Consider the following 25,830-nt stretch of genomic DNA (forward strand, 5'->3'; position numbering starts at 1 on the left):
TTGTATTTGTACTCACGAAGGAGCTATATCCAGATGGTTGATGCTAAACCCAGAAGAGGCAAAGCCTCCTAGCGTCGTGGATATGGTCAGGAATGCAACAGCCAAAGAATAGTCACAGCCGATAAATCCAGCAGCGACCAGGAAAACCGCAGGGCCGACCATTCCTGGAGTTGCGGGGTTGAGGGAGAAAAAGAAGCGCCATTATTGTATTTGCTCTCTTTAAAACTGGAGAAACCTGAGTTGGATGGTGCTGCCACCTACTGTAGAAACACTGAACTGCCTGGAAGGCCCAAGGGCCGCCGGTACCTTTCATCACTAGAAAGCCTGCCCTTCCGGAATCATGGGCTGCAATCATGGAACAAGAAACGGAAGTCCTCCCCTCGCAGTGCAGTGCTAGTCACTCTGCATATGATAAGGACTCAGTCTGCAGCTACAGAGCTGGCCCCTCAAGGACGGAAAGACTGAAAAATAGGGCTGAGAGGAGGAGCAACGGCCGATACAGAATGTAATTAAAATTCACATAATCCAAGCAGATAAATAACACAGTAAACTCTCCAGGGGGCTGGAGGGAGGGCTCAGTGGCTAAGAGTGCTTCCTGCCCTTCCAGAGGACCTGAGTCTGGTTCCTAGCACTCATGCTGGGTAGCTTACAACCATCTGTAACTCCAGCTCCGGGGCGATCCGGTGACTTATGTAGTGGCATATACTCATGTGTGCGTGTACACAGACAGACAGACAGACAGACACACACACACACACACAGACACACCTCAGAAAAATAAGCTTTGTTGGATGAAGTTAGAAATGTGATCCCTTGGTTCTAAGAATTATAACAAAGAGCATATGCCTTACACAGATCAGGTCCACAGAAGAAAAAAAACAAAAACAAAAACAAACAAAAAACAAAAAACAAAAAAAAAAACAACACCTCAGACTCAGCCTGAAGGGAATTATTTCATTTAAAGATGTGCAATTTAAGTCAGAGCAGTATTTGAACAGAATAACATCTCCTATAGCGGGTGCTCAGCAGGTGCTTGTGGAATTTACGTAGAATGGGTCCTTTCACAGTATGCCTTTAAAAAAAAGATTTATTTTATGTGTATGGGTGTTTCACTTGCATGTAGGTCTGTGCGCCATGTGTGTGTATAGTGCCCAAGGGGCTAGAAGAGGACATTGGATTCCCTGGAACTGGAGCTCTAAATAGTTGTGAGCTGCCTTGTGGGTGCTGGGAACCGAATCAGTGTCCTCTGGAAGGTCAGCCAGTTCTCTTAATGGCTGAGCCATCTCTCCAGTCCCCAAATTTGTATTTATTTATTTAGACAAAAATTTTACTAAGTAGTTCTGGACTGCAACTTACTACGTAGACCAGGCTGGCCTCAAATTCACTGAGATCTATCTGCCTACCTCTGCCTCCCGAGGGCTGGGATTAAGGGTGTATACCACCATTCCCAGACCAAATTTACTTAAAACATGTTACTTTTATGTATGTTGTGTGTATTCTCTGGTCCCTGCAGAGGCCAGAAGAGGGTAGCAGATGCCCTGCAGGTGGAGTTACAGGCAGTTGAGGCTGTGGGAACCAAAGTCAGGTTTCATATGTGAACAAGGTAAAGGATTATTCTTTTCTTTGGCTGCCTTGGCTACTGTGATATGAAGAGACATGCATTCTTGCTCTATACTCTTGCCTTATTGCCTCTGGAACTTCTGGAGTGATTAAGATCGTCTTTTGTTTGCTGATAACATGACTAGTAACATTGGGACCAGTGGCCCTAGACAGTATGTTTTCCACAGTATTTTGAGACAGGGTCTCAGGTTGCCCAACCGGGCCTCAAACCAGTTCTGTCTTAGAGGGAGACTTCGAACCCCTGCTTCTGCTGGCTCTACTTCCCAAGTGCTGGGATCAGAGAGGTGTACCACAAGATCTGGCTCTCAACGTCTTTTTCCTTTGGAGATGGAATCTCGTTAAGTTACCTAGTCTGGCTTCAAACGCTTGGCCTCAAATAATCCTCTGACCTCAGCCTCCCCAGTAGCTGGGACTAAAGTAGGTATAATGCTGACTGGCTATCAAAAAGACCAACCAGTCTTTGAGGAGGAGATAAAGGTGGGTCTGAAGGTTGAGTTGATCATAATGGCCACTGCTTTCTTTACTCAATCATGCTGGCATAATGAAGCCTCCACAGAAAAGGCTCAAAAGGACACGGTTTGGGCTGTGTGTGTGTGTGTGTGTGTGTGTGTGTGTGTGTGTGTGTGTTTGGTGGTGCAGGTATGTAATCCCAGCTCTTGACAGTTGGAGCAGGTAGAGTGAGAATTTTGAAGCCAGACCCGGTTAGTACAGCATGAAGAATCTGTCTTAGACACAAGCAACTAACCAGGTAATCAGGCCTGTAACCCCAGGACTCAGGATGGCGAAGCAGGAGGACTTTGAGTTCCAGGCCGCCTGAGCTGTAGAGTGAGTTCCAGACTTGCCTGGCCATGTGGTCAGCTTCTGTGTCAACAAACAAGCAAACCAATAACCAACTAACAACAGAGCCAAAAGAGAAGGATGAGGTTTGGATGAGCTTCCGAGCAGCAGAACTCCAGTGGAGGCTCCAGTGTGAAGGGAGGGCGAGGCAGCTCCACAGCCCTGAGGAGTGTTTTGTCTGGCTATTCATTTGTGCCCCTTTACAATGAGTGAGTAGACAGAAATAAAGTCTGTTCCCTGAGTTCTGTGAGTCAGTCTAGCAAATTAACTGAACCCAAGGACAGGCCATAGGAACCCTGCATTAAAAGTATAGGTCACAGTCCAGTTCTTGTGACTAACCTCTAAAATGGAAGAGGGGGTCTTGTGAGACTCAGCCCTTACAACCAGCTTGTGTGCTGAAAAACAGGTTGGTGGAGGGAAATCTCATATTTTATGGATCAAAGGGAGTTTTGGTGTCTTATGGATATAACTAGGAAAAAAAACAAAACCTGATTCATCTCACTTACCCACAAAGGTAAAAATTCTCCGAACACTTATAGTTGAAAAGTTCCACTTGACCCTTAAGTAATCAGCAGCTTGGCCACAGAGAATCATGCATATCCAACAGCCAAAATAAGGCAATGCAGATAAAATCCCATTCTGAAAGTGGGGAGGGGATACAGGATTAGTTATGGTAGAACACGCACATGAGTCACAGCCAACCCTGACTACTTGAAAACACCACACATATGGTGGAGCAACATGTTGATAATGTTCATATATCACAGAAAGTACGTTTGGCATTTGCAGGGATCTCAAAACTCAGTTATCCATCCCTGTGATAGCTGGTCTCACGGGGAAACAGTACTGTCAGCTCCAGGTCATCGTGGATGCTACTTTCTTTCTTCCTTTTTTTTTTTTCTTGAGCTGAGGATCGAACCCAGGGCCTTGTGCTTGCTAGGCAAGCGCTCTACCACTGAGCTAAATCCCCAACCCAGGATGCTACTTTAAATTTGGAAAGTCTTCCAATCAGCCTGCACTGCTTCAGAGAGAACAAGCTGTTTTTATTTCTTGCCTCCACCTCTCTAGTCTGTGCACCCACCCCCAGCTCCAGAACAGTTTTAGTCTCCAAAATTTTATTTAAAATCATTTTTATTACAAAATCAAATGCATAGTTTAATACGCTGGAGATTCAAAAGTCAGTTATGACAAGTAGAGCATCGCCAGCTACCCAGAAGCCCTGTCCAGACTAGTCTCAACTCCACCTCTTCCTATAAACAAGCACCACTGAGTCACAGTTACAAACATTCACCTACGGTTATCATCCCAAATATGTGGGTGTCCCTAGACACTTTCATTTGGTACTGACTAAATTAGAATGGCATCTTCACTTACTTAAGTAATGTTCATCACGGGCTACCTACAGCCTGCTCTTTAAGGAGGCATCCTCTCCACTGAGGCCCTCACCTCTCAAATGCCTTAGCTTGTGGACATAAAAACCAGAAGCACAGAAGGAAATGACCGAATTTAATTTGGGTTGAAAGGAATTGTGTGTGCAGTTCAGAAAACACGTTCTCTACACAGGAAGCAGGTGACTATTTCCTCTTACCTCTTGAACGTTGAACCTTAGGATTTCTTTCATATAAGTGGGCAGTAATGTCAGTAACGTATAAAAGGTCCAGTTGTAGGAAAAATGTGCAATGACAATCGCCCAAAGTGGTAGTGACTTCAAGATGGACACCCATGGCACCACCTTCTGGGAAGAGAGCTGAGGGAGACAGGCTCAATTAGGAGAAGCTGCGGCTGTGTTGACCTATGCCCTATTAGCTCAACCACATGCCATATTAGCTACCATCAGCCCAGAGCACAGAACACCAACCTTGGTCGTACATTCTAGATCATAAAATCAACTTCTTTGAAATGCTAAGTAGCAAAGCAATTAACAAATTTCAGTTGTTTCATTAAAAATATAAACTAGAGGACCTATGGCTGAGATTAGAGGAAAAGATAAATATAGTAGAGTAATAACTGTCACGAAGCTACAGGTGTCAATGCTGCTATAAATATGAATGCTTCTGTAAAATAGAGAACAGTGTCATTACCACAGTTAGAGGTTGATTGACATAAGGGAAAAGAAAAGAGACTGGAAGGTCTTATTAGAATCTGTATGTTACTATCCAGCCTTTGCTATACTGAAAAGATTTACAAGAACCGTGCAAGCTGGGTGTGGTGCTGCACACCCGTAGCCTCAGCTAGTCAGGAGGTTTCAGCAGGAGGGTGACTTGAGCTTGGAGTCTGAGGCTAGCCTGGGCAATATCGCCATCTCAGGGATGAAAACAGGTGAGGGCTTTCTATGCAGCCACATGCAGACGTGGCCTTCAGGGCAGGGATACTGGGGGTGATGCACTAGGTCAAAGGTTGGAGAAAAGGTTTAGCAGTTAAGAGTGCATATGTCTCCTGCAGAGTTCAGTCTCCAGCACCTACACTGGGTGGCTTACACTCTTCTGTAACTTCTGGGGACCTGACACCTCTGGCCTCCAAGGGAAAATGCACTCTCATGCATATTGATACACAGACAAATACACATAATTTAAAAATAGAAAAATAAATCTTAATTTAAAAAGATACGAGAATTTCTATTTACACTCATTTTTATTTTGAAACAGATGTTAAATTAGCAATATATTTGTGTGTTTGTTTTTTGGGAAAAGGGTTTGTGTAACAGTCCTGGAACTCACTTTGTAGACCAGGCTGGCCTTGAACTCACGGAGATCTGCCTGCTTCTGCCTCCCAAGTGCTGGGATTAAAGGCATGTGCCACCACCATTCAACTTTAAACTATTAATATTTGATAAATGGGTTAGCCCAGAGTTTGCTAGACAGTCACATAAGGCAGAATCCCCAATTCAAGGGCATTAATAATGGCACCCTCTTTGTCTGTCCTCAGGTTGTATTTGTCTGCTCAGATGGACTCATGGCTATTTATGCTCTTAGTTCCTAGAATGACCTTGAGAAGAAATTAGACAGTATTTTAGACATTTATTTCATTTGCTTATCCTAATTTGCTTAAGACATGTGTAACTGAAAGTTCTATTTCAAAGATTACCTTAATTTTTAACATGTACCAAAGTCCATACCTGATTTTTTAACGATGACACAATGTATTCTTTTTCATAATGGGAGATTGTCTTGTGAGTTTCTGGTGTATCACTAACTAGCCACATCCATAAAATAAACCAAACTATTCCAATTATACCTTAAAATAGAAAGATGACAGTTAAGTAAAATTGAATATATTAACAGCATTTTGTATACACCTTGAGAAGATTATATATCTATAAAAAAAATCATTGGGGACAGGTGTGGTGGCACATGCCTTGAGTCCCAGCACTTGGAGGCAGAGGCAGGTGGATCTCTGAGTTTGAGGCCAGCCTGGTCTACAGAGCTAGTTCTAGGACAGTCAGGACAGTCAGGGCTATGACATAGGGAAACACTGTCTCCAAATACAAAAAAAAAAAAAAAAAAAAAAAAATCACGATTCTTTCTTATGACTCTCAACTCAGTGATTTTTTTTTTTTTTTTTTCCAAGACAGGGTTTTTCTCAAGCCTTTCCTGGAACTCACTCTGTAGCCCAGGCTGGCCTCAAACTCACAAAGATCCACCTGCCTCTACCTCCCGAGTGCTGGGATTAAAGGCATGCGCCACCACTGCTCGGCTCTCAATGATTCTTAAAATCACACACTTAGATCCAGTCCAAAGGTACAGTGATTTGATACATGCTGAAGAATTACATCAGGAGAAGACTGTCTTTTGTTTTCCATAATAAACTATCATGTTTCTAGAACAGCAGAAAACTGCACGCACAGTGAAAACATACAGTGCTCTCGAATCTGAGCTGAGGTGTTTCAGGCTGCCTTCATCAGTATCATGGGGTGCCGCAGCACGCATGTCCAAAGCACACGTTCCCTCGGAGCCTTGGCTGTGGTGAAGTCACGTGACACAACGTGGGCTCGTGCTGCCGGAAGCACCTCAGATTCCTTACATGTCTGACTTTGAACTAACGTTTGGTCACTGTGGGTTCAGGAGCCCTTTACTAAATTCTTATGAACCCCCATGTTCAGTTATGAAATCTTTAAGTTAGAAAGTTGGGAGAGAGACTCACATTTAAATGTAGTCCACTACTATTACATTCTAAATTTACATTATAACTTGGTCAAAAATTTATGCTTACCAAAAAGATAGAAGACGTAGGTCCAATCCATATAGAAGCAAATTATTCCAGAGAGAGGAAGTGAGATTACTGTCCCAAGCTGTGCTCCTGGATCGACACAGAAGACTTTATGAGCCTTGGCGAGAGGTGAGCAAACAGAAGGGGTGGGGAACAGGGTACGGACAGGAAGAACTGCTGCACTAGAAGCGGCTACATGGGAACAGACAATCCCACAGGGCCATGCTCTAGAAAACGTGAAGCACATGCACTCGTACGGCTGCCTAAGTTACAGCTGCGCAGATGTTGATGAACGGGAGGTACCAATCAGTAGGCGAACTGCGCACAGTGGCGCACAGCGCCAGAGGCTGATGGAGGCTAGTGGGTATGGGCACACTTGTTGAAGTAAGAGTGAGGTTTTTCTTAATTTTATATACTATAAACAATTGTTTTATAAACAATACATTTTAACCAGAAAATGGAAGGCATTTCAGTTAAGTGCAGTGGGAGAGAAATGATAGTCTGTGTCTTTTTTCTCTTCTTTAACAGGGCCAGGATTGTACCTGGAGCCCAGGCTGGTCTTGAACTCACTATGTAGCTGAGGCTTGCCTCAAATTTACAGGAATGTTCTTGCCTCAGCTTCCCAGGTGCTGGGATTACAGATGTGAACCACTTTTACCTTTAAAGACTGGGTCTCATGTAGCCTAGGGCAGCCCTAATCTCCAGATGTAGCTAAGGATGCCCTTGAACTCCTAATTTTCCTGCCTCCACTTCTGAAGTATGGGAATAATAGACATATGTTACCATAATCTGGCTTAGACATTATTTTTGATCCCATATTCTAGTCATAGGTAGGAGACAGATATAAACCTAATGGCTTCCATATTAGGAAGTGTAAGAACCACAGAGCAATGCAGAGTTCAAATATGACAGTGATTTCTGACCTCTCAAAGTGAGGGAAAGATGTACGGAACAGCAATCAGACTTTGAAAACATGGCTAAGACTCAGTCCCAGAGCAACTAAGAAAGACAGTAAGAAATAAGAAAGTAGTGACAGCTGGGTGCAATGGCGCACGCCTTTAATCCCAACACTTGGAAGGCAGAGGCAGGTGGATCTCTGAGTTCGAGGCCAGCCTGGTCTACAGAGAGAGTTCCAGGACAGCCAGGGCTACTCAGAGAAACCCTGTCTCGAAAAACCAAAACCAAGCACCAAACAAAAACAGGAAGCAGTAACAGGATGAACAGGAAAGTGGACAATGGCTCTGGGAGCTTCACGTGGGTAAAGGAAAGGCGCAGAGATAAAGCCTGAAAAACTGTACGGTCACCGAGTACTAGTCTGCCCTCTTTACGTCTCCTTGAATGTACTTCTTCCACACAGAGACCCTGGTGGTGTGAGCGCTCACTGTCCAGTCCGAGGCAGTGTGCTAACCAGTCACAGTCGACAGGCTTCCAATATCTCAGTGGTTGCTCATGTGTGATAAAGTAGACGCTGTTCCCTGAAATTAGCTCCATGAGGTTTATCTCCTCACCTTTACCGACCCACAGGAACTGCCGTCTTGTCAGGGGATGCCCCGGTAATGATGGCGCACACACTCAGACATACACAACACACACATAAAATTAAAAGCACATACTGTTTCTCCTACAGAACCTGAATTCAACTCCGAGTGACCACACCAGGCAGCTCACAGCTGCCTATAACTCCAGCTCCAGGGGATCTGATGCCTTTGTGAACATCTGTACTCATGTGCACGTGCACACAGAAACACATGCACGCTTTTAGTCCCAGGACTTGGGAAGCAGAAGCAGGCAGATCTCTATGAGATCAAGGGTAGCTTCGTCTACATAGTGAATTCCAGGCCAGCTCAAGATATATAGTGAAACCCTGTCTTCAAACAAACAAACAAACAAACAAACAAACCCAAAACCAACCAACCAAACAACAACAACAAAATCACAACAAAAGAACAAAACCAATTTTTCCATCGACTGAACTATTTTATAAATTCCAACACTTGAAAAGACAATATAATTTGAGATAAATGGTAGTACGTAGAGGAAATGGTATTAGTCAACCATGGCCGATTATTCTCTTCCTGAGCCAAAGAGAAAAACTGAGAGTCAAGGTGTACCCTTAGAAGGTTATTTCCCCCAGGAAGAGGCATCTACACTGAGTGCTTCTGGCATGCATGTACCTTTCTCAAGGCTGGTACGTCTGTATCAAATTACAGCAAACGCTTTATCAGGATCGTTATCTTACCTGCGTAGGAAATGGTAAGCAGCTTGCTTCTTTCAAGAGGGGGAGCCCAGGAAGACCACATGGCATGCATGGCTGGAAACGTAACGCCCTGGGGGTGGATATTTCTGATGAAATACAAGGCAGCTTCAAAATCAGACAGAACAGATACAAGTCGCTGACCTAGCTTGATGGATGAGGCGTGTGGTATGTACAGAAAGAAGGGCGAAAGATGAGAGAATCTAAGTACAAACGCCATTGAAATTCTGTTGGAAGCTCCCGGGGCCATCTGTGACCGCAGCAGAGACAACAGACTACAATGTTAAACATCCAGAGACAGGAAACCACACCAGGAGAATAGTTCAGCAAAGAGACATAGTCACCGGATCAGAAGCAACAGACTACAAATAAATACATTTTACTTACGTAAGAAGAAAAAACCAACCTGGGAGCTGAGAGAGGCTAATAGGATTTATTTTGTAACCAGGAAGAAACTGTTTAATAGACATCTGTGAGGACTGCTATTTGGATATGGATGATAAGAATATGCAAACTACTAACAGAACTTTAAGCCAGTGGTGGTGCACGCCTTTGATCCCAGCACTCAGGAGGCAGAAGAGCCAGGAGGATCTCAGTGAGTTTCAGGCCAGCCTGGTCTACAGAGCGAGGAGTTCCAGGATAGCCAGTGTTACACAGAGAAAACCTGTCTAGGGAAAAAAAACAAAACAAAACAAACAAAAACACCTTTAAAATTAGACCCTGGGGCCAGGTGTGGTGGTGTATGCCTTTAATCCCAGCTCAGGAGGCAGAGGCAGGTGGATCTCTGTGAGTTCCACATCAGCGTGAACTACACAGTGCGTTCCAGACACACAGAGCTACATAGGTAGACCCTGTTTCAAAAACCCAAAAATAAAATAAAGTAAAACTAGAGCCCGGAAATCTCCAAAGCCTTCTAGCCAATTTCACCACACATAAGCTGTGTATGATTCCTGTGATTGAGGATGGGCAGGTACTTAAGTCTCAACTATTAAAGTGATGAAGCTGAGGACTAGGGATTAGGATTTACCAAGTGCCTTACTGTGACCGTGGAACTTCTGTCCAAGGATATCGTTTTCACTCCAGCATCCTCTCCAGCGCACTACTGGACAAGGCTACCTCCCAGCCTCTATGAGCTCTGCAGCCTGTGGGCTGGAGAGATGGCTCAGAGGTTAAGAGCACTGACTGCTCTTCCAGAGGTCCTGAGTTCATTCCAGCAACACATGGCTGTTCACAACCACTGTATTGATCTGTGCCTCTTCTGCTTCAGGACAATGCAGAGAACACTGTATACATAATAAATAAATAAGTAAATAAATAAATCTTTAAGGAAAAAAAAAAAGGCTGCCTTGTAAGTTAAGGCTCTTAATCACTGAGCAGCTCTCCAGCCTGGAGAGCATTCATTATTCAAGATGGAGAGATATAAAAGAAGCATGGAGAAGAAAAGAAAGATAGAATTAACAGATTTCTGAGTGGGCTGTGGGGTCAGCTCAGTGCAGAGAATATTTGCAGCATGTCGAGGCCTGGTTTGATTCTCTAGTACTGAAACAAAGTCAGTTAAGAAAAAAAAAAACCTAAAATGGTGAAGGCATAAAACAAATAGTAATATTTTTCACAGCATAAAAGTTTAGAAGAATCCTTGAAGTAAATTTGTATAGTTAGATAAGATAATAAATTATTTGTCTCTAAGTTAGAAGACCAGAAAAAAAATGAACTAATAATAGAGAGGAATTCCCATAAATAACAAATTTAATAAAATAAGGCTTTTTTTTGAGACAGGGTTTCTCTGTGTTTTGGTGCCTGTCCTGGATCTCACTCTGTAGACCAGGCTGGCCTCGAACTCACAGAGATCCACCTGGCTCTGCTTCCTCAGTGCTGGATTAAAGGCATGAGCCACCACTGCCCGGCAAAATAAGGCAATTTAACAACATATTTTGTAAAATGTGCCAAAACACGGGCTGGAGAGATGACTCAGGAGTTAAGAGCACTGGCTGTCCTTCCAGAGGACCTGGATTCAGTTCCACCATTCATATGGTGGCTCACAACCGCTTGTAACTCCAGTTCGAGGAATTCAATCTCTTCTGGTCTCCAAAGGCAGTGCACTCATGTGCACACAGACACACAGAGACATACACATACTAAAAAACAGTACGTCTTTTAAAAAAGTGCCAAAATGTATGTGTGTATGGTTAAGTGTGGGCCATCTTAGCCACTGTGATAGGAAATAAACCCATTTCCCTATCTTCTGAAGCATGAGCTACTACGGTCTCCCTTAGAAAATGTTCTCTCAGGTGGAGACGGCTCACTGCCTAAGGGCACTGGTAACACCCACTCGGAGGCTAGCAGCCACTGCAGTCCAGTTCCAGGAGATCTGACGCCCTCTTCTGGCTCCTGCAGGCACCTGCACTCATATCATGTACACACATACACACATGCAGACAAAACACTTATGCATATAAAATAAAAATAAACAAATCTTTAAAAGCACTCAGGACAGGGAGGAGATAAAGAACAAGAAGAAAAACAAGAACCCAAGTCCTCACCTCTCCTAATCCTTCCAGGGCTCTCAGCACGATGAGGGCCACCACTCCCAAGTCTGCAGCCATGGGTGTGAACAGAGTTAAGACAGAAGTGCCCAGGATACCAAGGCCCAGCAGCAGCTTGCCTCCAATCCTGCTGGCCATGTACCCCCCAGGAATCTGTGTGATGATGTAGCCGTAAAAAAAGGAGCCAAGAATCCATCCTTGAGTTTCTGCATCCCACTGGTACTTTTTACCCTGTGAAAAAAGCAGAGAGAAAAACAATCTTTCGGACTTTGAAATTTTGAACTATTGTTTTGGACTGCAGACCATGCAAGCTGTGCTGTTTGTTTGTTTGTTTGTTTGTTGTCAACCTGACAAGCTAGGGTCATCTGGGAAGAAGGAACCTCAGTGGAGAAAATGCTGCCATCACACTGTAGAAAAGTCTGTGGCATTTTAATGATTGATGTGGGAGGGCCTAGGCTACTGTGGGCAGATGGTCCCGGGCTATAAAGAGCAAGCTGAACAGGGTGTGGGGGAACTCCTCTGCGGTCCCTGCTTTGGTTCCTGCCTCCAGCTTCCTACCTTGAGTTCCTGCACCGACTCCCCCTCATGATGGACTGTGAGCTGTGAGATGAAATAAATGCTTCCCTCCCCAAGCTGCTTTCTGTCGTGGTGTTCATCACAGCAACAGAAACCTAACTAAGACAAGCAAGCTTTCTAAGGCAGGTGGGCCATGACAACATGCCGTTTCCAGAAGTGAGTGGGCAAGAACGGAAAGCCATGGACTTCTGGAAGCTTGCTGCTCTGTGACAGTAAACTAGAAGAGGGGATGCAGAGGCTTTTGTCACAACTGCCTGAGAAGATTCAAGAAAGAGCCCCGGGCTTGGGGTGGGCTGTGGTGACACATGCCTTTAATAATGTCAGCACTCAGGAGACACAGGCAGAGGTAGCTCTGTATTATGTCCGGTCTACACAGTACTATACAACGAGTTCCAGGACAGCCAAGGCTGTGTAGAAAGACCCTGTCTCAAAACAAACAAACAAACAAACAAACAAACAAACAAACCTATCCAACAATGTCCTGGAGAAACTACTTACTAAGATATAAAACAATCCAGCTTTCTGTGGTACCAATGAAGTTTCTTCAAATTCTCCTCAGGAAACTGATAAAGGACTTTCCAAACAGATCAATGTATGTGGTAGCTATACATCTTATAACTGTAAGTCAACTAACTGTTCAACTAACTCCCAAGAAAACAGAAAGAGATCTTAACCTAGGGTGAATACACACAAACAAATATTTTGGTTTCTTTCTGATAAAGGCATATTTTTTTTCCATTATTTTTACTACTAAGTATTTCAGTATTAATCATTTTTTTTTTTTTTTTTTTTTTTTTTTTGGTTTTTCGAGACAGGGTTTCTCTGTGTAGCTTTGCGCCTTTCCTGGAGCTCACTTGGTAGCCCAGGCTGGCCTTGAACTCACAGAGATCCGCCTGGCTCTGTCTCCCGAGTGCTGGGATTAAAGGCGTGCGCCACCACCGCCCGACCAATTTTTTTTTTTAAACAGCACTTACCGTATGATTGTGGTGAACTTTTATGGGGGCAGAATGTTCTGGACACTCCTTGGAAGTTCTGTTATCGGTCAGAGTTGTATTTGAATCTACCATGTCCACCAACGCAACACTCAGGTTCACACGTAATGAATAAAGAACGAAAAAACCAAAGAAAGCCAGAACCGCTAAGTTGTAACGAGCAGAGCAGCATGCTGGAGCTGAAATGAAGGTTGGGAGAAAAACTTTAAATCATATGCTTTCTAAATAGTGAAAGGAAAAAACATTTAAATTTTATTTATTTATTTATTTGTTTGTTTGTTTGTTTGTTTTTTTCAAGACAAGGTTTCTCTGTGTAGCTCTGGCTGTCCTGGGCCTCTCTCTGGAGACCAGGCTGGCCTGGAATTCAGAGATCTGCCTCCCTCTGCCTGCTGAGTGCTGGGATTAAAGGAATGCACTACCATACTCCAAAGATTGATTTATTTTTATATCTTATGTATGTGTATTTTGCCTGTATATGTTGGTGTACTTATGTGTGCCCAGTGCCCACAGAGGCCGGATGAGGGTATCAGATCCCCTGGAACTGGAGTTATGAACCGGTTGTTAGCAGCCATGTGGAGGATGGGAACAGAACCCAGGTCCTCTGCAAGAGCAATTAAATGCTTTTTTTTTGCTTTTTCGAGACAGGGTTTCTCTGTATAGTTTTGCGCCTTTCCTAGAACTCGCTTTGTAGACCAGGCTGGCCTTGAACTCACAAAGATCCCCTGCCTCTGCCTCCCGAGTGCTGGGATTAAAGGCGTGCGCCACCACCGCCCGGCTGCTTTTTTTTTTTTAAATAGTACTTTCAACATTTTTTTTTTTTTTTTTTAGATTTACTTATTTATTATGTTCACATTACAGATGGTTGTGAGCCACCATGTGGTTGCTGGGAATTGAACTCAGGACCTCTGGAAGAGCAGTCAGTGCTCTTAACCTCTGAGCCATCTCTCCTGCCCCAATTAAATGCTTTTAAACTACAGAGTCAGTGCTCCAGTCCCTCCCAAAGGCAATTCGTAAAGAAATATCCAAACTACTAATCAGTACTTTTTTGAATAGTCTCAGATTAAGCATGCCTACACAGATTTGTCCAAAGACAATTTATTCCCTCTTACCCATAGTTTTAGTAAAAATTCAGCTGATGAAGATGTGGCATGAGGAAAACAGGTAAGGGTTTAAAAGCCTCACTGTGCCTTTCCCTCTGTAACTGTAAGCAAGCCCTCAACTGACTGCTGTCTTTTCTAAGCGTTGCCTTGGCCATGGTGTCTCTTCAGAGCAATGGAAGAGTGACTAAGTCATGCTCCCAACTGTTGACTCGTCTCTCTAGCCACCAGAAAACCGTTCGTTTGGTATTCCTGAGTCCTTTTTCAAGGCTATAGCTATTGTCCTATGGTGCTACTAGAATAGGTAGATACAAACCTATGAGAATTGTATTTCTAAGACTCTAGTCAAATCTATCATTTAAATTTGAACAGTTTGCTGTTCGTTCCAATCAAAAGGATATCTCAGGGTGTGCACTACAGAAGAACACATTCCATCAGCACTTAAAAAAAAAGATTTATTTATTATGTATACAGTGTATATTCATGCCAGAAGAGGGCACTGGATCTCATTATAGATGGTTGTGAGCCACCATGGGGTTGCTGGGAATTGAACTCAAGACCTCTAGAACAGCCAGTGCTCTTAGCCTCTGAGCCATCTCTCCAGCCCCCATCATCACTTTATCAGGCTATATTACATGGAAGCAGAAGTCTAATCTCAAATTTGGGCAATTAAAATGTATCATTTTAGCTGGGGGTGGGGTGGGTGGGTGGGGCGAGGAGGGTGGGGTACACCTTTAATCCCAGCACTCTGGGAGGCAGAGGCAGGTGGATCTCTGTGAGTTCAAGGCTAGCCTGGTCTACAGAGTGAGTTTCAGGACAGCCAGAGAACCCTGTCTTGAAAAAACCAAACCAAACAAAAAAAAGTGTTACTTTAAATAATTGGGGAAGTAGGCAGGTTTGAGTAAATTTTTTTTTTTTTTTTTTTTTTTTTTTTAAATTTTTATTTATTTATTATGTATACAGTGTTCTGTCTGCACATATCCCTTCAGGCCAGAAGAGGGCGCCACATCTCATTACAGATGGTTGTGAGCCATCATGTGGTTGCTGGGAATTGAACTCAGGACCTCTGGAAGAGCAGTCAGTGCTCTTGACCTCTGAGCCATCTCTCCAGCCCCCGAGTAAATTTTTTTTTTTAAAGATTTATTTATTTATTATGTATACAGCATGTATGACTGCAGGCCAGAAGAGGGCACCAGATCTCATTACAGATGGTTGTGAGCCACCATGTGGTTGCTGGAAATTGAACTCAGGACCTCTGGAAGACTAGTCGGTGCTCTTAACCTCTGAGCCATCTCTCCAGCCCAGGTTTGAGTAAATTTAAAGGAGAAATTAATAGTCCTCAACTAAATGCTAGACGCGGGAGTAAAAGGGAGGGATGAGGGATTATCAATCCTCTTGCTCTCAACCATTTTATGTTACTCTTGCTTATAATACCATTATTCCATTCCATCCCATTTTTATACACCTATCTTTTTTATTGTATGCTATTAGTTTTTCCTTAGGTAATGCTTGATTTAGACTATAATATACTTTATTACTTGTAGCACGCTTTCTTGGACCTGCCAAGCCCCCAAATCATGACACAGTGACTTATTACTAATTATGAATGCTTGGCCTTAGCTTAGGCTTGTTTCTAGCTAGTTTTTTTTTTTTAACTTAAATTAACCCATTTCTATTAATCTAAGTGCTGCCCCTAGGCTCATTTACCTCATCTACATACTGTCCATCTTGCTTTCCTGTTTCCTCTGTGCCTGACTGTCCATCCCCTTGCAGTCTGACCCCCTTTTCTCTCTGCCCACCAGCCTCACCTATCCCTCTTCTGCCTAGCTATTGGCCATTCAGCTTTTTATTAGACCAATCAGATGCCTTAGGCAGGCAAGGTAAAAAGCAACACATCTTTACATAGTTAAACAATTATTCTAGTCTACAACAATCACTCTTTTCCATCTCAATTTTTTTATTAGTTCTCCCCTCCTCCTTTTTTTTTTTTTTTTTTTTTTGGTTTGATGCCTGTCCTGGATCTCGCATTGTAGGCCAGGCTGGCCTTGAACTCACAGAGATCTGCCTGGCTCTGCCTCCCGAGTGCTGGGATTAAAGGTGTGCACCACCACTGCCCGGCTATTTCCCTTCTTTTATTGTATGTCATTTGTTTCTCCTCAGGTCATGATTGGTGTGGCTTATAAGCCATTTAATCATATGAATAAGATGTCGGTTTAGAGGTTGAGAAGCAAAAGAGGTGGAGAAAGAGCTGGCAACACGGCTCAGTGGGTAAGGCGCTTGCTTGTCTGGTCACTGAAACATGAGGAGAACCGATATACAAGTTGTCTTCTGATTCCCCATCCCCAGTGACAACAAAATAAATGTTTTTAAAAGGTGACCAAGGGGCTAGAGATGGCTCAGTGATTAAGAGAACTGACTGCTCCTCTAGAAGGATTGGGTTTGATCTGAATTTGCAGCACCCACATGGTGGCTCATAATGGTCTGAAGCTCCAGTTCTGGAGAATCCGATGCCCTCTTCTGCTCTTCATGGTCACCGTATGCATATAGTGAACAGACATACATGCAGGCAAAACACTCATACACATAAATATAAATAAAAAATGTAAAAGGTAAGCAAGACATTTCAAATTATTAGTGGTGATGTTAAAAAGTTACAGATCAGGCAACTTACACTTCTAAGGTACTGTCAATCAGAAAATAAAACACATGACTATGAAGTTTAAAAGTTATACTAAGCTGGACAGTGATGGCGCACACCTTTAATCCCAGCACTCAGAAGGCAGAGATAGGAGGTGAGTTCCAGTTTGAGGCCAGCTTAGTCTAGAGTGAGTTCCAGGACATCCCAGGCAGTTACATAGAGAAACCCTGTCTTAACAAAACAAAACAAACAAATAAAAACAGTTATACTAAAAATAAATTGATGCCAGGTTTATGAAAATGCCTGTGACTGTAAATCTATTTAGTTGGAAATATTTTTAGAAAGTAACACGTGCCTAGGAATTTGGCTACTCTTTGAAACTGATTCAAGGTAAAACAAGCTTGCGTGGCAGAAAGAGCCGGTCCACTGAATACCCACCACACTGAGTTCAAAGCAAGATCATGCTTGCATAACGAATAGAGCACTCCTCAAAACAAACACCAGCCCCTAAACCACGCTTTATAAACACAGGAATGTGAGTGGGTGTGACCAAGAACAAAGGGAAAGACCCAGGGTTGACTCTCAGCTCTGGCCATGTGTGTTTACAGAGTTACTTAGATGAATGAGTGAAGTCACAACCTTCTCATTCTCAAGGTTTTCAGTTCTATCTGTGGCGGGGAGGTCTCTGCTCCCATTTGGAAAGTACATGTGACATAGGCTGAGAAACAAAGCTCAAGATAAAGGTGTCAAGATAAAGGAGGAAGAGTCTCAGATAAACATAAAAGCCTGGGGGAGTCAGGTGTGGCCTGGTCCTACTGGTCACCAGGCTATTAACTACATCCAATCCCAGATTTCTGGGGAGAAAACAGGTTATACACCTCTCCCTCAAGACACAAGCCTGAGTGCTTAATAACCCTGGTTTCCCTAGTGCTTATCTATGAGCACAAAGACCTCGAACCCTCTACATTGCCCTACTTCTAAGTTTTTAAAGAAAAAACCAGGGGCTGTAATAGAGGTCATGGCTAAATGCATTGCCTCTAAGACTAGTCTAATTAATATAGGCAAGCATAAGAGAATTTTAAGAATAACTAACAGGCCGGGCGTTGGTGGCGCACGCCTTTAATCCCAGCACTCGGGAGGCAGAGCCAGGCGGATCTCTGTGAGTTCGAGGCCAGCCTGGGCTACCAAGTGAGCTCCAGGAAAGGCGCAAAGCTACACAGAGAAACCCTGTCTCGAAAAAAAAAAAAAAAAAAAAAAAAAAAAAAAAAGAATAACTAACAGAGGCTGGGTGGTGTTGGCCCACGCCTTTAATCCCAGCACCTGGGAGGTAGAGGCAGGCGGATCTCTGTGAGTTCAAGGCCAGCCTGGTGAGATCCAGGACAGGCAGCTACACACAGAGAAACTCTGTCTTGAAAAACAAACAAACAAACAAACAAAATAGCTAACAGAGGACCAAGGAAAGGGGAAAGGCACCTTAACCATGATGTCCATTCAAAGGTCACTTGAGAGATTTTTTGCCAATCTCTATGCAAATCATTGCTTTGACCCTCCATAGTATGAGAAAAATCTGACATATTAAAGCAACACACACTAGGAAATTGTTAACAACCAAGATTGTGTTTGAGCAACAAATAATTTATAGTAGCTCTGTTTTTGTAAAATTGTGGTTCTCAAATCACCCATCTCTTGATTAATTTCTGTTAATATTTTCCTGTAATATTAATAGTTTTACTAATCATACAGGTCATCTTTGAGACCTCTTTTGTATATGAGTAATCATTCCTGAGATTGGCAATAAAAAAGTCTGTAAACAATCCTTAGCATGACCAAACAATATCATACTGTCTCCTACTACAGGTGTCTTTTTTATCCCCCCAACAAAAAGGCATTTGGATTCTGCATTAACAAGCTGAGAATTAACATGCAATTCAGTCGGTAACATAACAGCATCATTTTTGGGTCAATAGTATTATAATCTTGTTGCTTCCTCAAAGTCTGGGCCTGATGAGTCTTGCTGTCTCCCCAAGTTATTGGCTGGCTTACTCCTCTTGACGGGTCTGTCACCTATCTTTAGATGATGCATTTGTCTGGTGGTCTCCGGGATGCTGTCCTGTTTGGATGCATCAGAGGGGGAGCCATCCTGGACTTCATTCATTTTCTGGAAAGACATAAGCATAACCCCGACCTGATGCTAGAAGAACATTGGACCCTTACCATTGATTCGTTTCTAGACCTTTTCTTTTAACATATACTTTAGGCTGTGTCCCCTTTAAGACAAAATACTTTGGGGCAGTAGAAAAAGCATTGTCCTTTAAAGTGAAAAAATTCAAAGTTAGCATAGTTAACTAAATGTAGCACAGTACTTGGGGATCTGGGTGGGTATACCTCCTTTTATTTTGAAAATTTGCCAACTATGTATCTGATGGTGCCACTCCACAATAGCTTAAACCGTGGTTTATAAGGGCCATTAGTGACATGATTAATGGTCCATAAACTGCAAACTTCTTTAAGGTGTTTGTTAGGACAAGCAGGACCATTACCACTTTTTAGTTGTAATGGGTCCCAGGAAGAAAATGTCTAGAGTTACTTGACAGAGTCAAGCCCCACATGTGGCCTAATGGCCCTCCCCTGGAGCTCCCAGTGCCTCGGGCTTCATCTGGGGCTGTGTTCTGTGGCTTCCTATTCGGGGAGAAGGACCATGCACGCCTGTAGCATACTGTGCATGCCTCTAGTGCATTTCAGCACAGATCTCCACACCTGAGAGCAGAGAAGGCCCCGGACCCAGACAGCTGGAGTTTCAGAGGTCAAGCTGACACAAACTCACTAATTATGCACCAGAAACTTGGAATACCGTGTAAAATGATGCCTTCCGTAGAGGGCAGGCTCTCGTGAGGCTCTTCTAACTTCCTCCCTTGCCAGAGTCTGACCATTTATCAGACCAAGAGCAAGCACAAAACTTTTAGTTAAACAACAGTCTTTAACTTTAAAAGATTTAAACCAGAACTTAAGATTTACATTTTTTTTTTTTTAGTCCCCCCGGCCCCTGAGAATTAAGTTTTGCTCCCTCAGAAAAGTCAGGTTGAGCGATAGTCCGCTGCCTCTGCCGGCTCCCCTCAAATCCTGAGCTGCTGGCGGCTGGTCCTCACAAGTTACTCCTGTTTTCCTTCTTAAATCTACTCCAAGCCTGTCTACATTGCTATTTTTAATTTTTTGTAATGTTGTACAAAAATACAAATAAAAAACAAATGAAATTTTAGTAATCATAAATACACAGGAGTCTGGGTGGTCTGGGTTCTCAGGGACTAAAAGGCCTGATGTGAGACAGAAAGGCTCTAGGCAGGTGTGGGGGTGCATGTCTTTAGTCCCAGCATGTGTGAGGCAGGGACAGGTGAGTCTCTGTGAGTTCCAGGACAGTCACGGCTAGGTAGAGACCCTGTCTTAAAAAACCAACCAACAAACCAACACTCAGCAAAAACCACGCCACAATATGTCAAGCATTTTGAGCCAGGTGTGGTGGTGCAGGCTTTTTACTCCCAGCACTGGGAGGCAGAGGCAGGTGGGGGAATCTCTTGAGTTCAATGCCAGCCTAGTCTACAGAGTTCCAGGACAGCCAGGGCTACACGGAGAAAACCTATGAATGTGTGTGCGTCTCCACTTTTGATGTAAAGAATGAGATAAAATCCCTTATTTTGCTCAGGCGGTGAGAGCACCACAGATGGATTCATAAAGTGCCCAGCAACAGCAAGGAACGCACTTAGAGTCTCAGTAACAGACACCGCACCAACCCTTCTCCGAGGCGGGCGCTTCCTGCTGGTGTTCCCGGGAGACAGAGGTCCCAGCAGTGCAGTATGACCGTCATGTCTCAATAGGATTGGACTTATTTCCTTATTTCACTTTTAAAGCAAGGAGACTCAGCGGAAGGAGCACACTGAACCCTTTTTCCGTTTCTGCTCCGAGCTACCCATGTCCCATCGGATCCTCCTTTCTCTTTACTGGACTCCATCCTTGAGGACCTCATTCCAAATGTGTCCAATCTTCCATTACACTCTCTCTACATTCACAATCCTTCTGCAGCATTCCTTTTCCCTCAAGCTAGGCCGTTCCCATTCTCAGTGCATTTCTGTCCTTCATGTACCAGTTAACATATGGGGCCAGTTAAAATAGTCAATGGCTGACAAACATCTAGTAAAAGCTGATTAACTACAGCAAGTTCACTGTTGAGCTGTACAACCGGGGTGAGTACAGTCTTTTTTGTGGAGCTTGTGGAATCTAAAACATATGCTCCTTGTCCTTTTGAAGGGCCATCTGGAGCCAGGTGGTGATGGTGCACACCTTTAATCCCAGCACTCAGGAGGCAGAGGCGGGCGGATCCTTGAGTTGGATGCTAACCTGGGCTACAGTGAATTCCAGAACAGCCAGAGCTTCATAGTGAGCCCCTGCCTTCAAGAAAAACAACAAAACCAAATCTCTTTGGGGCAGTCTACACCTAGCTCATACTGCACCAGCGGAGTACCCCCCTCTCAGCCATTCCTGGAACTCAGGTGTTGCACTAAGCTGCTCTAAGCTCTGTCAGATGTGTCCTGGCAGAAAATTTTCTTTTCTCTGTTTCTCTCTCTCTTATATAATCCTCCTGAGAGGATCCAAGCAATACATGATTACTGTATTCTAGCTTGCAAAACCATAGACAAGAGATTTCATCTTCCTTTAGTTCCCATGCACTTCCAGGATTCACATCAATAGGTATTTGGTCAGGAAACCAAGGATTAAATTTTAGTTACTTGTACAAAGTTGCAGAGCTCTTGCTCTTAATATTTTTCCTTTGGGTCTTTACATTTATTTATTTAATGATCTATTTATTTTTATTTTTGGTGCACTTATTGTTTTGCTTGCCTGCATGTCTGTTTGAAGGTGTTGGATCCCCTGGAACTGGAGCTACAGTCAGTTGTGAGCTGCCACATGGGTGCTGGGAATTGAACCCGAGTCCTCTGGAAGAGCAGCCAGTGCTCTAACTGCTGAGCCATCTCTCCAGCCCCCTCCTCTGGGTCTTAACAAATGTCTCAATAATTGTATAAAGTTCTTTGTTTCAGAGGACCGACTGGAACCCATGATTATTCCTACTCTCTCACTTAAGGTCGTGAATTCTTCTGTTTCTATTTAAAGAAAAATGTTCTTACCTTCTCCGACTGTCAAGCCCCTCACGCTGGGTGCTGGTGGTGGGGATCTGTGCAAACACCAGAGCCAGCAGAGTGTTGATACGAGTGGGACAAGAAGGAAATCGGGCTCACCACAACTCAGTAGCAGGCATTGGTTTAAATCCCAGGCAGTTTATTTTAGGCATATTTAAGTACAGTACAATTTTGGGAAATAGTTTCCTGGTGACAATAAACTCAACCCCATGAGTGCAGTAAAGCTTAAGGTACCACTACACCCAAACTCTTTGCAAAGTACATGTGACCTAGTCCATAAAGATGGGCTCTATAGATTGAGAAAAAATACTCAAGAGAAAGGTGTTGGGAGGAAGAGTCATAAAAGCCTGGGGGAGTCAGATGTGGCCTGGCCCTACAGACAGCACAGGTCACCAGGCTGTTAACTACATCCAATCCCAGCCATCTGGGCAGAAAACAGGTTGTCTCTTCTGTTGAAGAGACAGCCTGTGTTTAACATCCCTGGTTACCCTAGTGCCCTCTCTAACTACCCATGTCAGCTGAGCTGTGGGGGTCACATCATAGGAAATCAAAGGGCACTCTCACTCAGTCCCCACCTCCACCCCCGAGGGAGCCTTTCCAACAAAATAGAGTGCCGCATACCCATAGAAGGGAGAAAGGAGGCCCACTCCTCTTGGGAGACAGGCCAGGGAAGGTCTTTTTGGAAGAGGGATATTTGACTGTGGCTTCCTCAATGAGCCAAAGTTGTCAGGCAGCTGTGGGGGCGGGGTGGGCGCGAGTACAGCCATGCAAGCAAAAGCAACAGGATGTGCAGGGCAAGGAAACCAGAAAGGCACGGGAGAACCTAAAGCCTTAGCCTGGACCCAGTCTCCTAACGAATAGTGCTGAGTGGGAGCGGGCGGGCGGGCGCTGGGTTTCCAGACCAAACAGCTCACGTTCCTGAATGCTTCCTGGACTGAGCTTGCGTTACAGACGGTCGGAAGATGAGCTGCGATCTACTCAGGGCACCGTGCAGCACACAGTCATTTCACTAACCCAACTGTTATCACTGCCTCCTCTGGATCCTAGAGACCCAGCTCCTATGTTATGAGCTGCGGCTATTTTTCATTTGTGGGAAATTAAGTTATGGGGGGACATGAGGCTTCCAGTGGAACAGACGGGACCGACTGCTGAGAAGGTAGTGGACACCCATGCAAGCCTGGTGGAACTTCAAGTGTTTGCTGTGGAGGCAGGTGGCACCAAGATGGACGGGACGGCAAAGCACAGGGGATCTAGGGTAAAGGATGGCAAGACGGTAAAGTGCCAGACTTTGATTCTAACCCGAGAAGGAAGCAAAAGGGGCCGGAGTGTAACTCAGTGGGCAGAGTGCTTGCTTAGCACGTATGCAGGAGGTGGAGGCAGGAGGATCAGGAGTTCAAAGTCACCCTCAGCTACACAGTAGTTAGAGGCCAGCCTGGGCTACATGAGACTGTCTCAAAGAAAACCAACCAACCAACCAAACAAACAAACAAACAAAAAGTGACTAGGCTCAACCCACTGCTGCCTTAAACTTTACAAAATAAAGCATTCTTCTAAAAATATATATATATTTAATTTTATTTTTATGTGCATTGGTGTGAGGGTGTCAGGTCCCCTGGAACTGAAGTTACAGACAGTTGTGAGCTGCCATGTGGGTGCTGGGAATTGAACCTGGATCCTCTGGAAGAGCAGCCAGTGCTCCTAAACACTGAGCCATCTCTTCAGCCCCTAAATAAAGCATCCTTTCTTAGTTTTTTTTTTAAAAATGTATATGAATATTTTGTCTGTATGTATGTCTGTGTACCACATGCATGCCTGGTGCCTATGGAGGCCTCAGTAGGGTACTGGATCCCCTGGAGCTGGAATTATAGATGGTTGTAAGCTTCCGTGTGGGTGCTGGGAACTGAACCCGGGTCCTCTGGAAGAACAGCCAGTGCTCTAACTGCTGAGCCATTTTTCCAGTCCCCAAACACACTATTCAAAAATAAAACAAAACCAAAACAGATCACCAAGAAAACAACAAAAGTGTCTGAACAAAGTCAGAAAGTAGTCATAGCAGGGTAGTTACACATACAAGTAGGAAGGGTGCCTATCTGCTTATGGTTAAAGCAGTTACGAAAGATCCTTTGGTAATGGTTTGTTGGATTTTTTTTTTTCTTTTGGTTTTTTGAGACAGGGTTTCTCTGTGTAGTTTTGGTGCCTGTCCTGGATCGCTCTCTGTAGACCAGGCTGGCCTCGAATTCACAGAGATCCGCCTGGCTCTGCCTCCCGAGTGCTGGAATTAAAGGCCTGCGCCACAGCCACCTGGCTATCCTTTGGTAATGTTAACAAAAGACATACCCACGGAAGACAGTCGTTCGTGGTCAACAAAGGCAAATTTCCAGTTCAAGTCTTTCTCACACCTGTATCCTTGGATGTGTGCAAGCCCATTTGTCTTTTAGTTTTCAGTAGCTTTCAGAAGCTACATTACAAAAGTGTAGCAAAATTCAGTGAAGACACATACCTGGGTTTTGGGGCGTGGTGGGTATGGAGACCAGAACCTTGCCAGGCAAAAACTCTTACCACTGAGCCTTATCCCCATTCAGGGAAGATGCTTTTTGAAGTACCACTGCCACATTGAAAGTACCTTTGGCACATTATCTTAGTGCACTACAGATAGCCATCTCGAGAATGATCTGTTTCTTAACTTACACTGTAGTCTGATAGACGAGGAAAAATGGAAATGTCTGCAATATTTTTAGTCTCTGACAGCACAAAGTCAAGATATTCGCGGGATTATGCAACTGTCCTCCGCACACTCAACAGCTGTTAACTATTCTTTTTCTCTCTGTGTGTGTCTCCTCCCTGCCCAAGGAGCTACCTGATCACATGCTTGCAGACGGGCATAAGCGGAAACCTGGCAGTCACTGGGGAAGAGCGAGCGCCACTTTGGCCCTTTGCTCATTGACTGGTAGGATACCCAGGACCCCGAACTGCTTTAGTCCCCGGCCAGCGCGGGCAGCTCCGGCGGGTTCCTGGGGGGCTGTACCCGTACTCCCCGGCCCCCAGCCCGCAGCCACTCCCTCCAGGCGCCCACGGCAGGGAACCACCCGCCGCCCGGAACGCTCCCACTAGCAGACCCCTCGGTGGTCCAGCCGCTCACCCGCTTCGGCCTGCCGGGCGCTCGGCAGGAGCGGGGTGCTGTCCGAGTTCTCCTCCTCGTCGTTCATCGCCGGACCCCGAAGCAGGGGCCTCATGACGCCTGGAGAGCAGATGTGCTGATGTTGTTCCTCAGCCAACAGAGCTCGCGGGAGGACCGCCCCCGGGGCCGCTCTGGCCGGGCGAGGCAGAATTTGGCCCCCGCCCCTTGCGTCACCCAGACTCCGCCCAGCCCCGGCCGCTGGTTCCTAAGGTGCCATCTTAGCTCCGGGCAACTCCGGCGTGGGCGTGGTACAGCAGGGGTGGGCGGAGCCGGGCTGGGCTGGGCGCTTGCACCGTGCGCCGCGGGCGGTGGGGGAATCTCTAGACTTCTCTGTTCCCCTAGCAAAAGCTGGGGTACACCGCTCCTTGAGGGACTGGGGGGGGGGGCAGGTAACCTGGAGGCGGCGACGGGGCTTTCATCACGCAGTGATAGGGAGCTGGGGAAGTGGACAGGGAGTATTTGACCTCCGGATGTCGGTAGTAGAGTTCCCGACTATTAGCCGTCTTTGTTCTAGGACAGCAGGTGGATCTTGAGGTGGAAAAGCAGTAAAGAAAAACACGTTCTGTCCGACGAAACTGCCTATTTCACAGGTGAACCCTAACGTGGGCAGCTGCTTTTTTCCCCCCATAATTTATTTATTTTTATTTTATGTGCATTGGCGTTTTGCCTGCAACTAGGTCTGAGTGAAGGTGTCCGATTTTGG

At 44.7% G+C, this 25,830-nt stretch overlaps 1 protein-coding gene and 1 non-coding gene across 3 annotated transcripts in view; both read right to left on the bottom strand.

The window, feature by feature from the left end:
* The window catches only part of Slc17a5 (solute carrier family 17 member 5), a 37,112-nt gene extending 11,842 nt beyond the window's left edge, over positions 1-25,270 (bottom strand). Inside the window, exons 1-10 of one of the 2 annotated variants that reach the window (XM_028861457.2) lie at positions 25,089-25,177; positions 18,807-18,921; positions 13,011-13,207; positions 11,458-11,691; positions 8,903-8,990; positions 6,667-6,753; positions 5,573-5,691; positions 4,046-4,204; positions 2,964-3,096; positions 17-164 (exon numbers count right to left, since the gene is read on the bottom strand). In XM_028861457.2, the coding sequence (XP_028717290.1) occupies positions 17-164; positions 2,964-3,096; positions 4,046-4,204; positions 5,573-5,691; positions 6,667-6,753; positions 8,903-8,990; positions 11,458-11,691; positions 13,011-13,207; positions 18,807-18,918 (1,277 nt within the window). In that variant the 5' untranslated portion in view covers positions 18,919-18,921; positions 25,089-25,177. Of the gene's footprint in view, positions 1-16; positions 165-2,963; positions 3,097-4,045; positions 4,205-5,572; positions 5,692-6,666; positions 6,754-8,902; positions 8,991-11,457; positions 11,692-13,010; positions 13,208-18,806; positions 18,922-25,088 lie in introns of both variants that reach the window. The other variant, XM_028861458.2, reaches the window with a different exon arrangement.
* On the bottom strand, positions 3,356-3,436 carry Trnaa-agc. The gene has a single exon. It is a non-coding gene; the product is annotated as a tRNA-Ala (tRNA).
* Positions 25,271-25,830: the final 560 nt, after the last annotated feature.

Source organism: Peromyscus leucopus, chromosome 7 (genome assembly GCF_004664715.2).
Source record: "Peromyscus leucopus breed LL Stock chromosome 7, UCI_PerLeu_2.1, whole genome shotgun sequence".
In the NCBI taxonomy this organism is placed as follows: Eukaryota; Metazoa; Chordata; class Mammalia; order Rodentia; family Cricetidae; genus Peromyscus; species Peromyscus leucopus.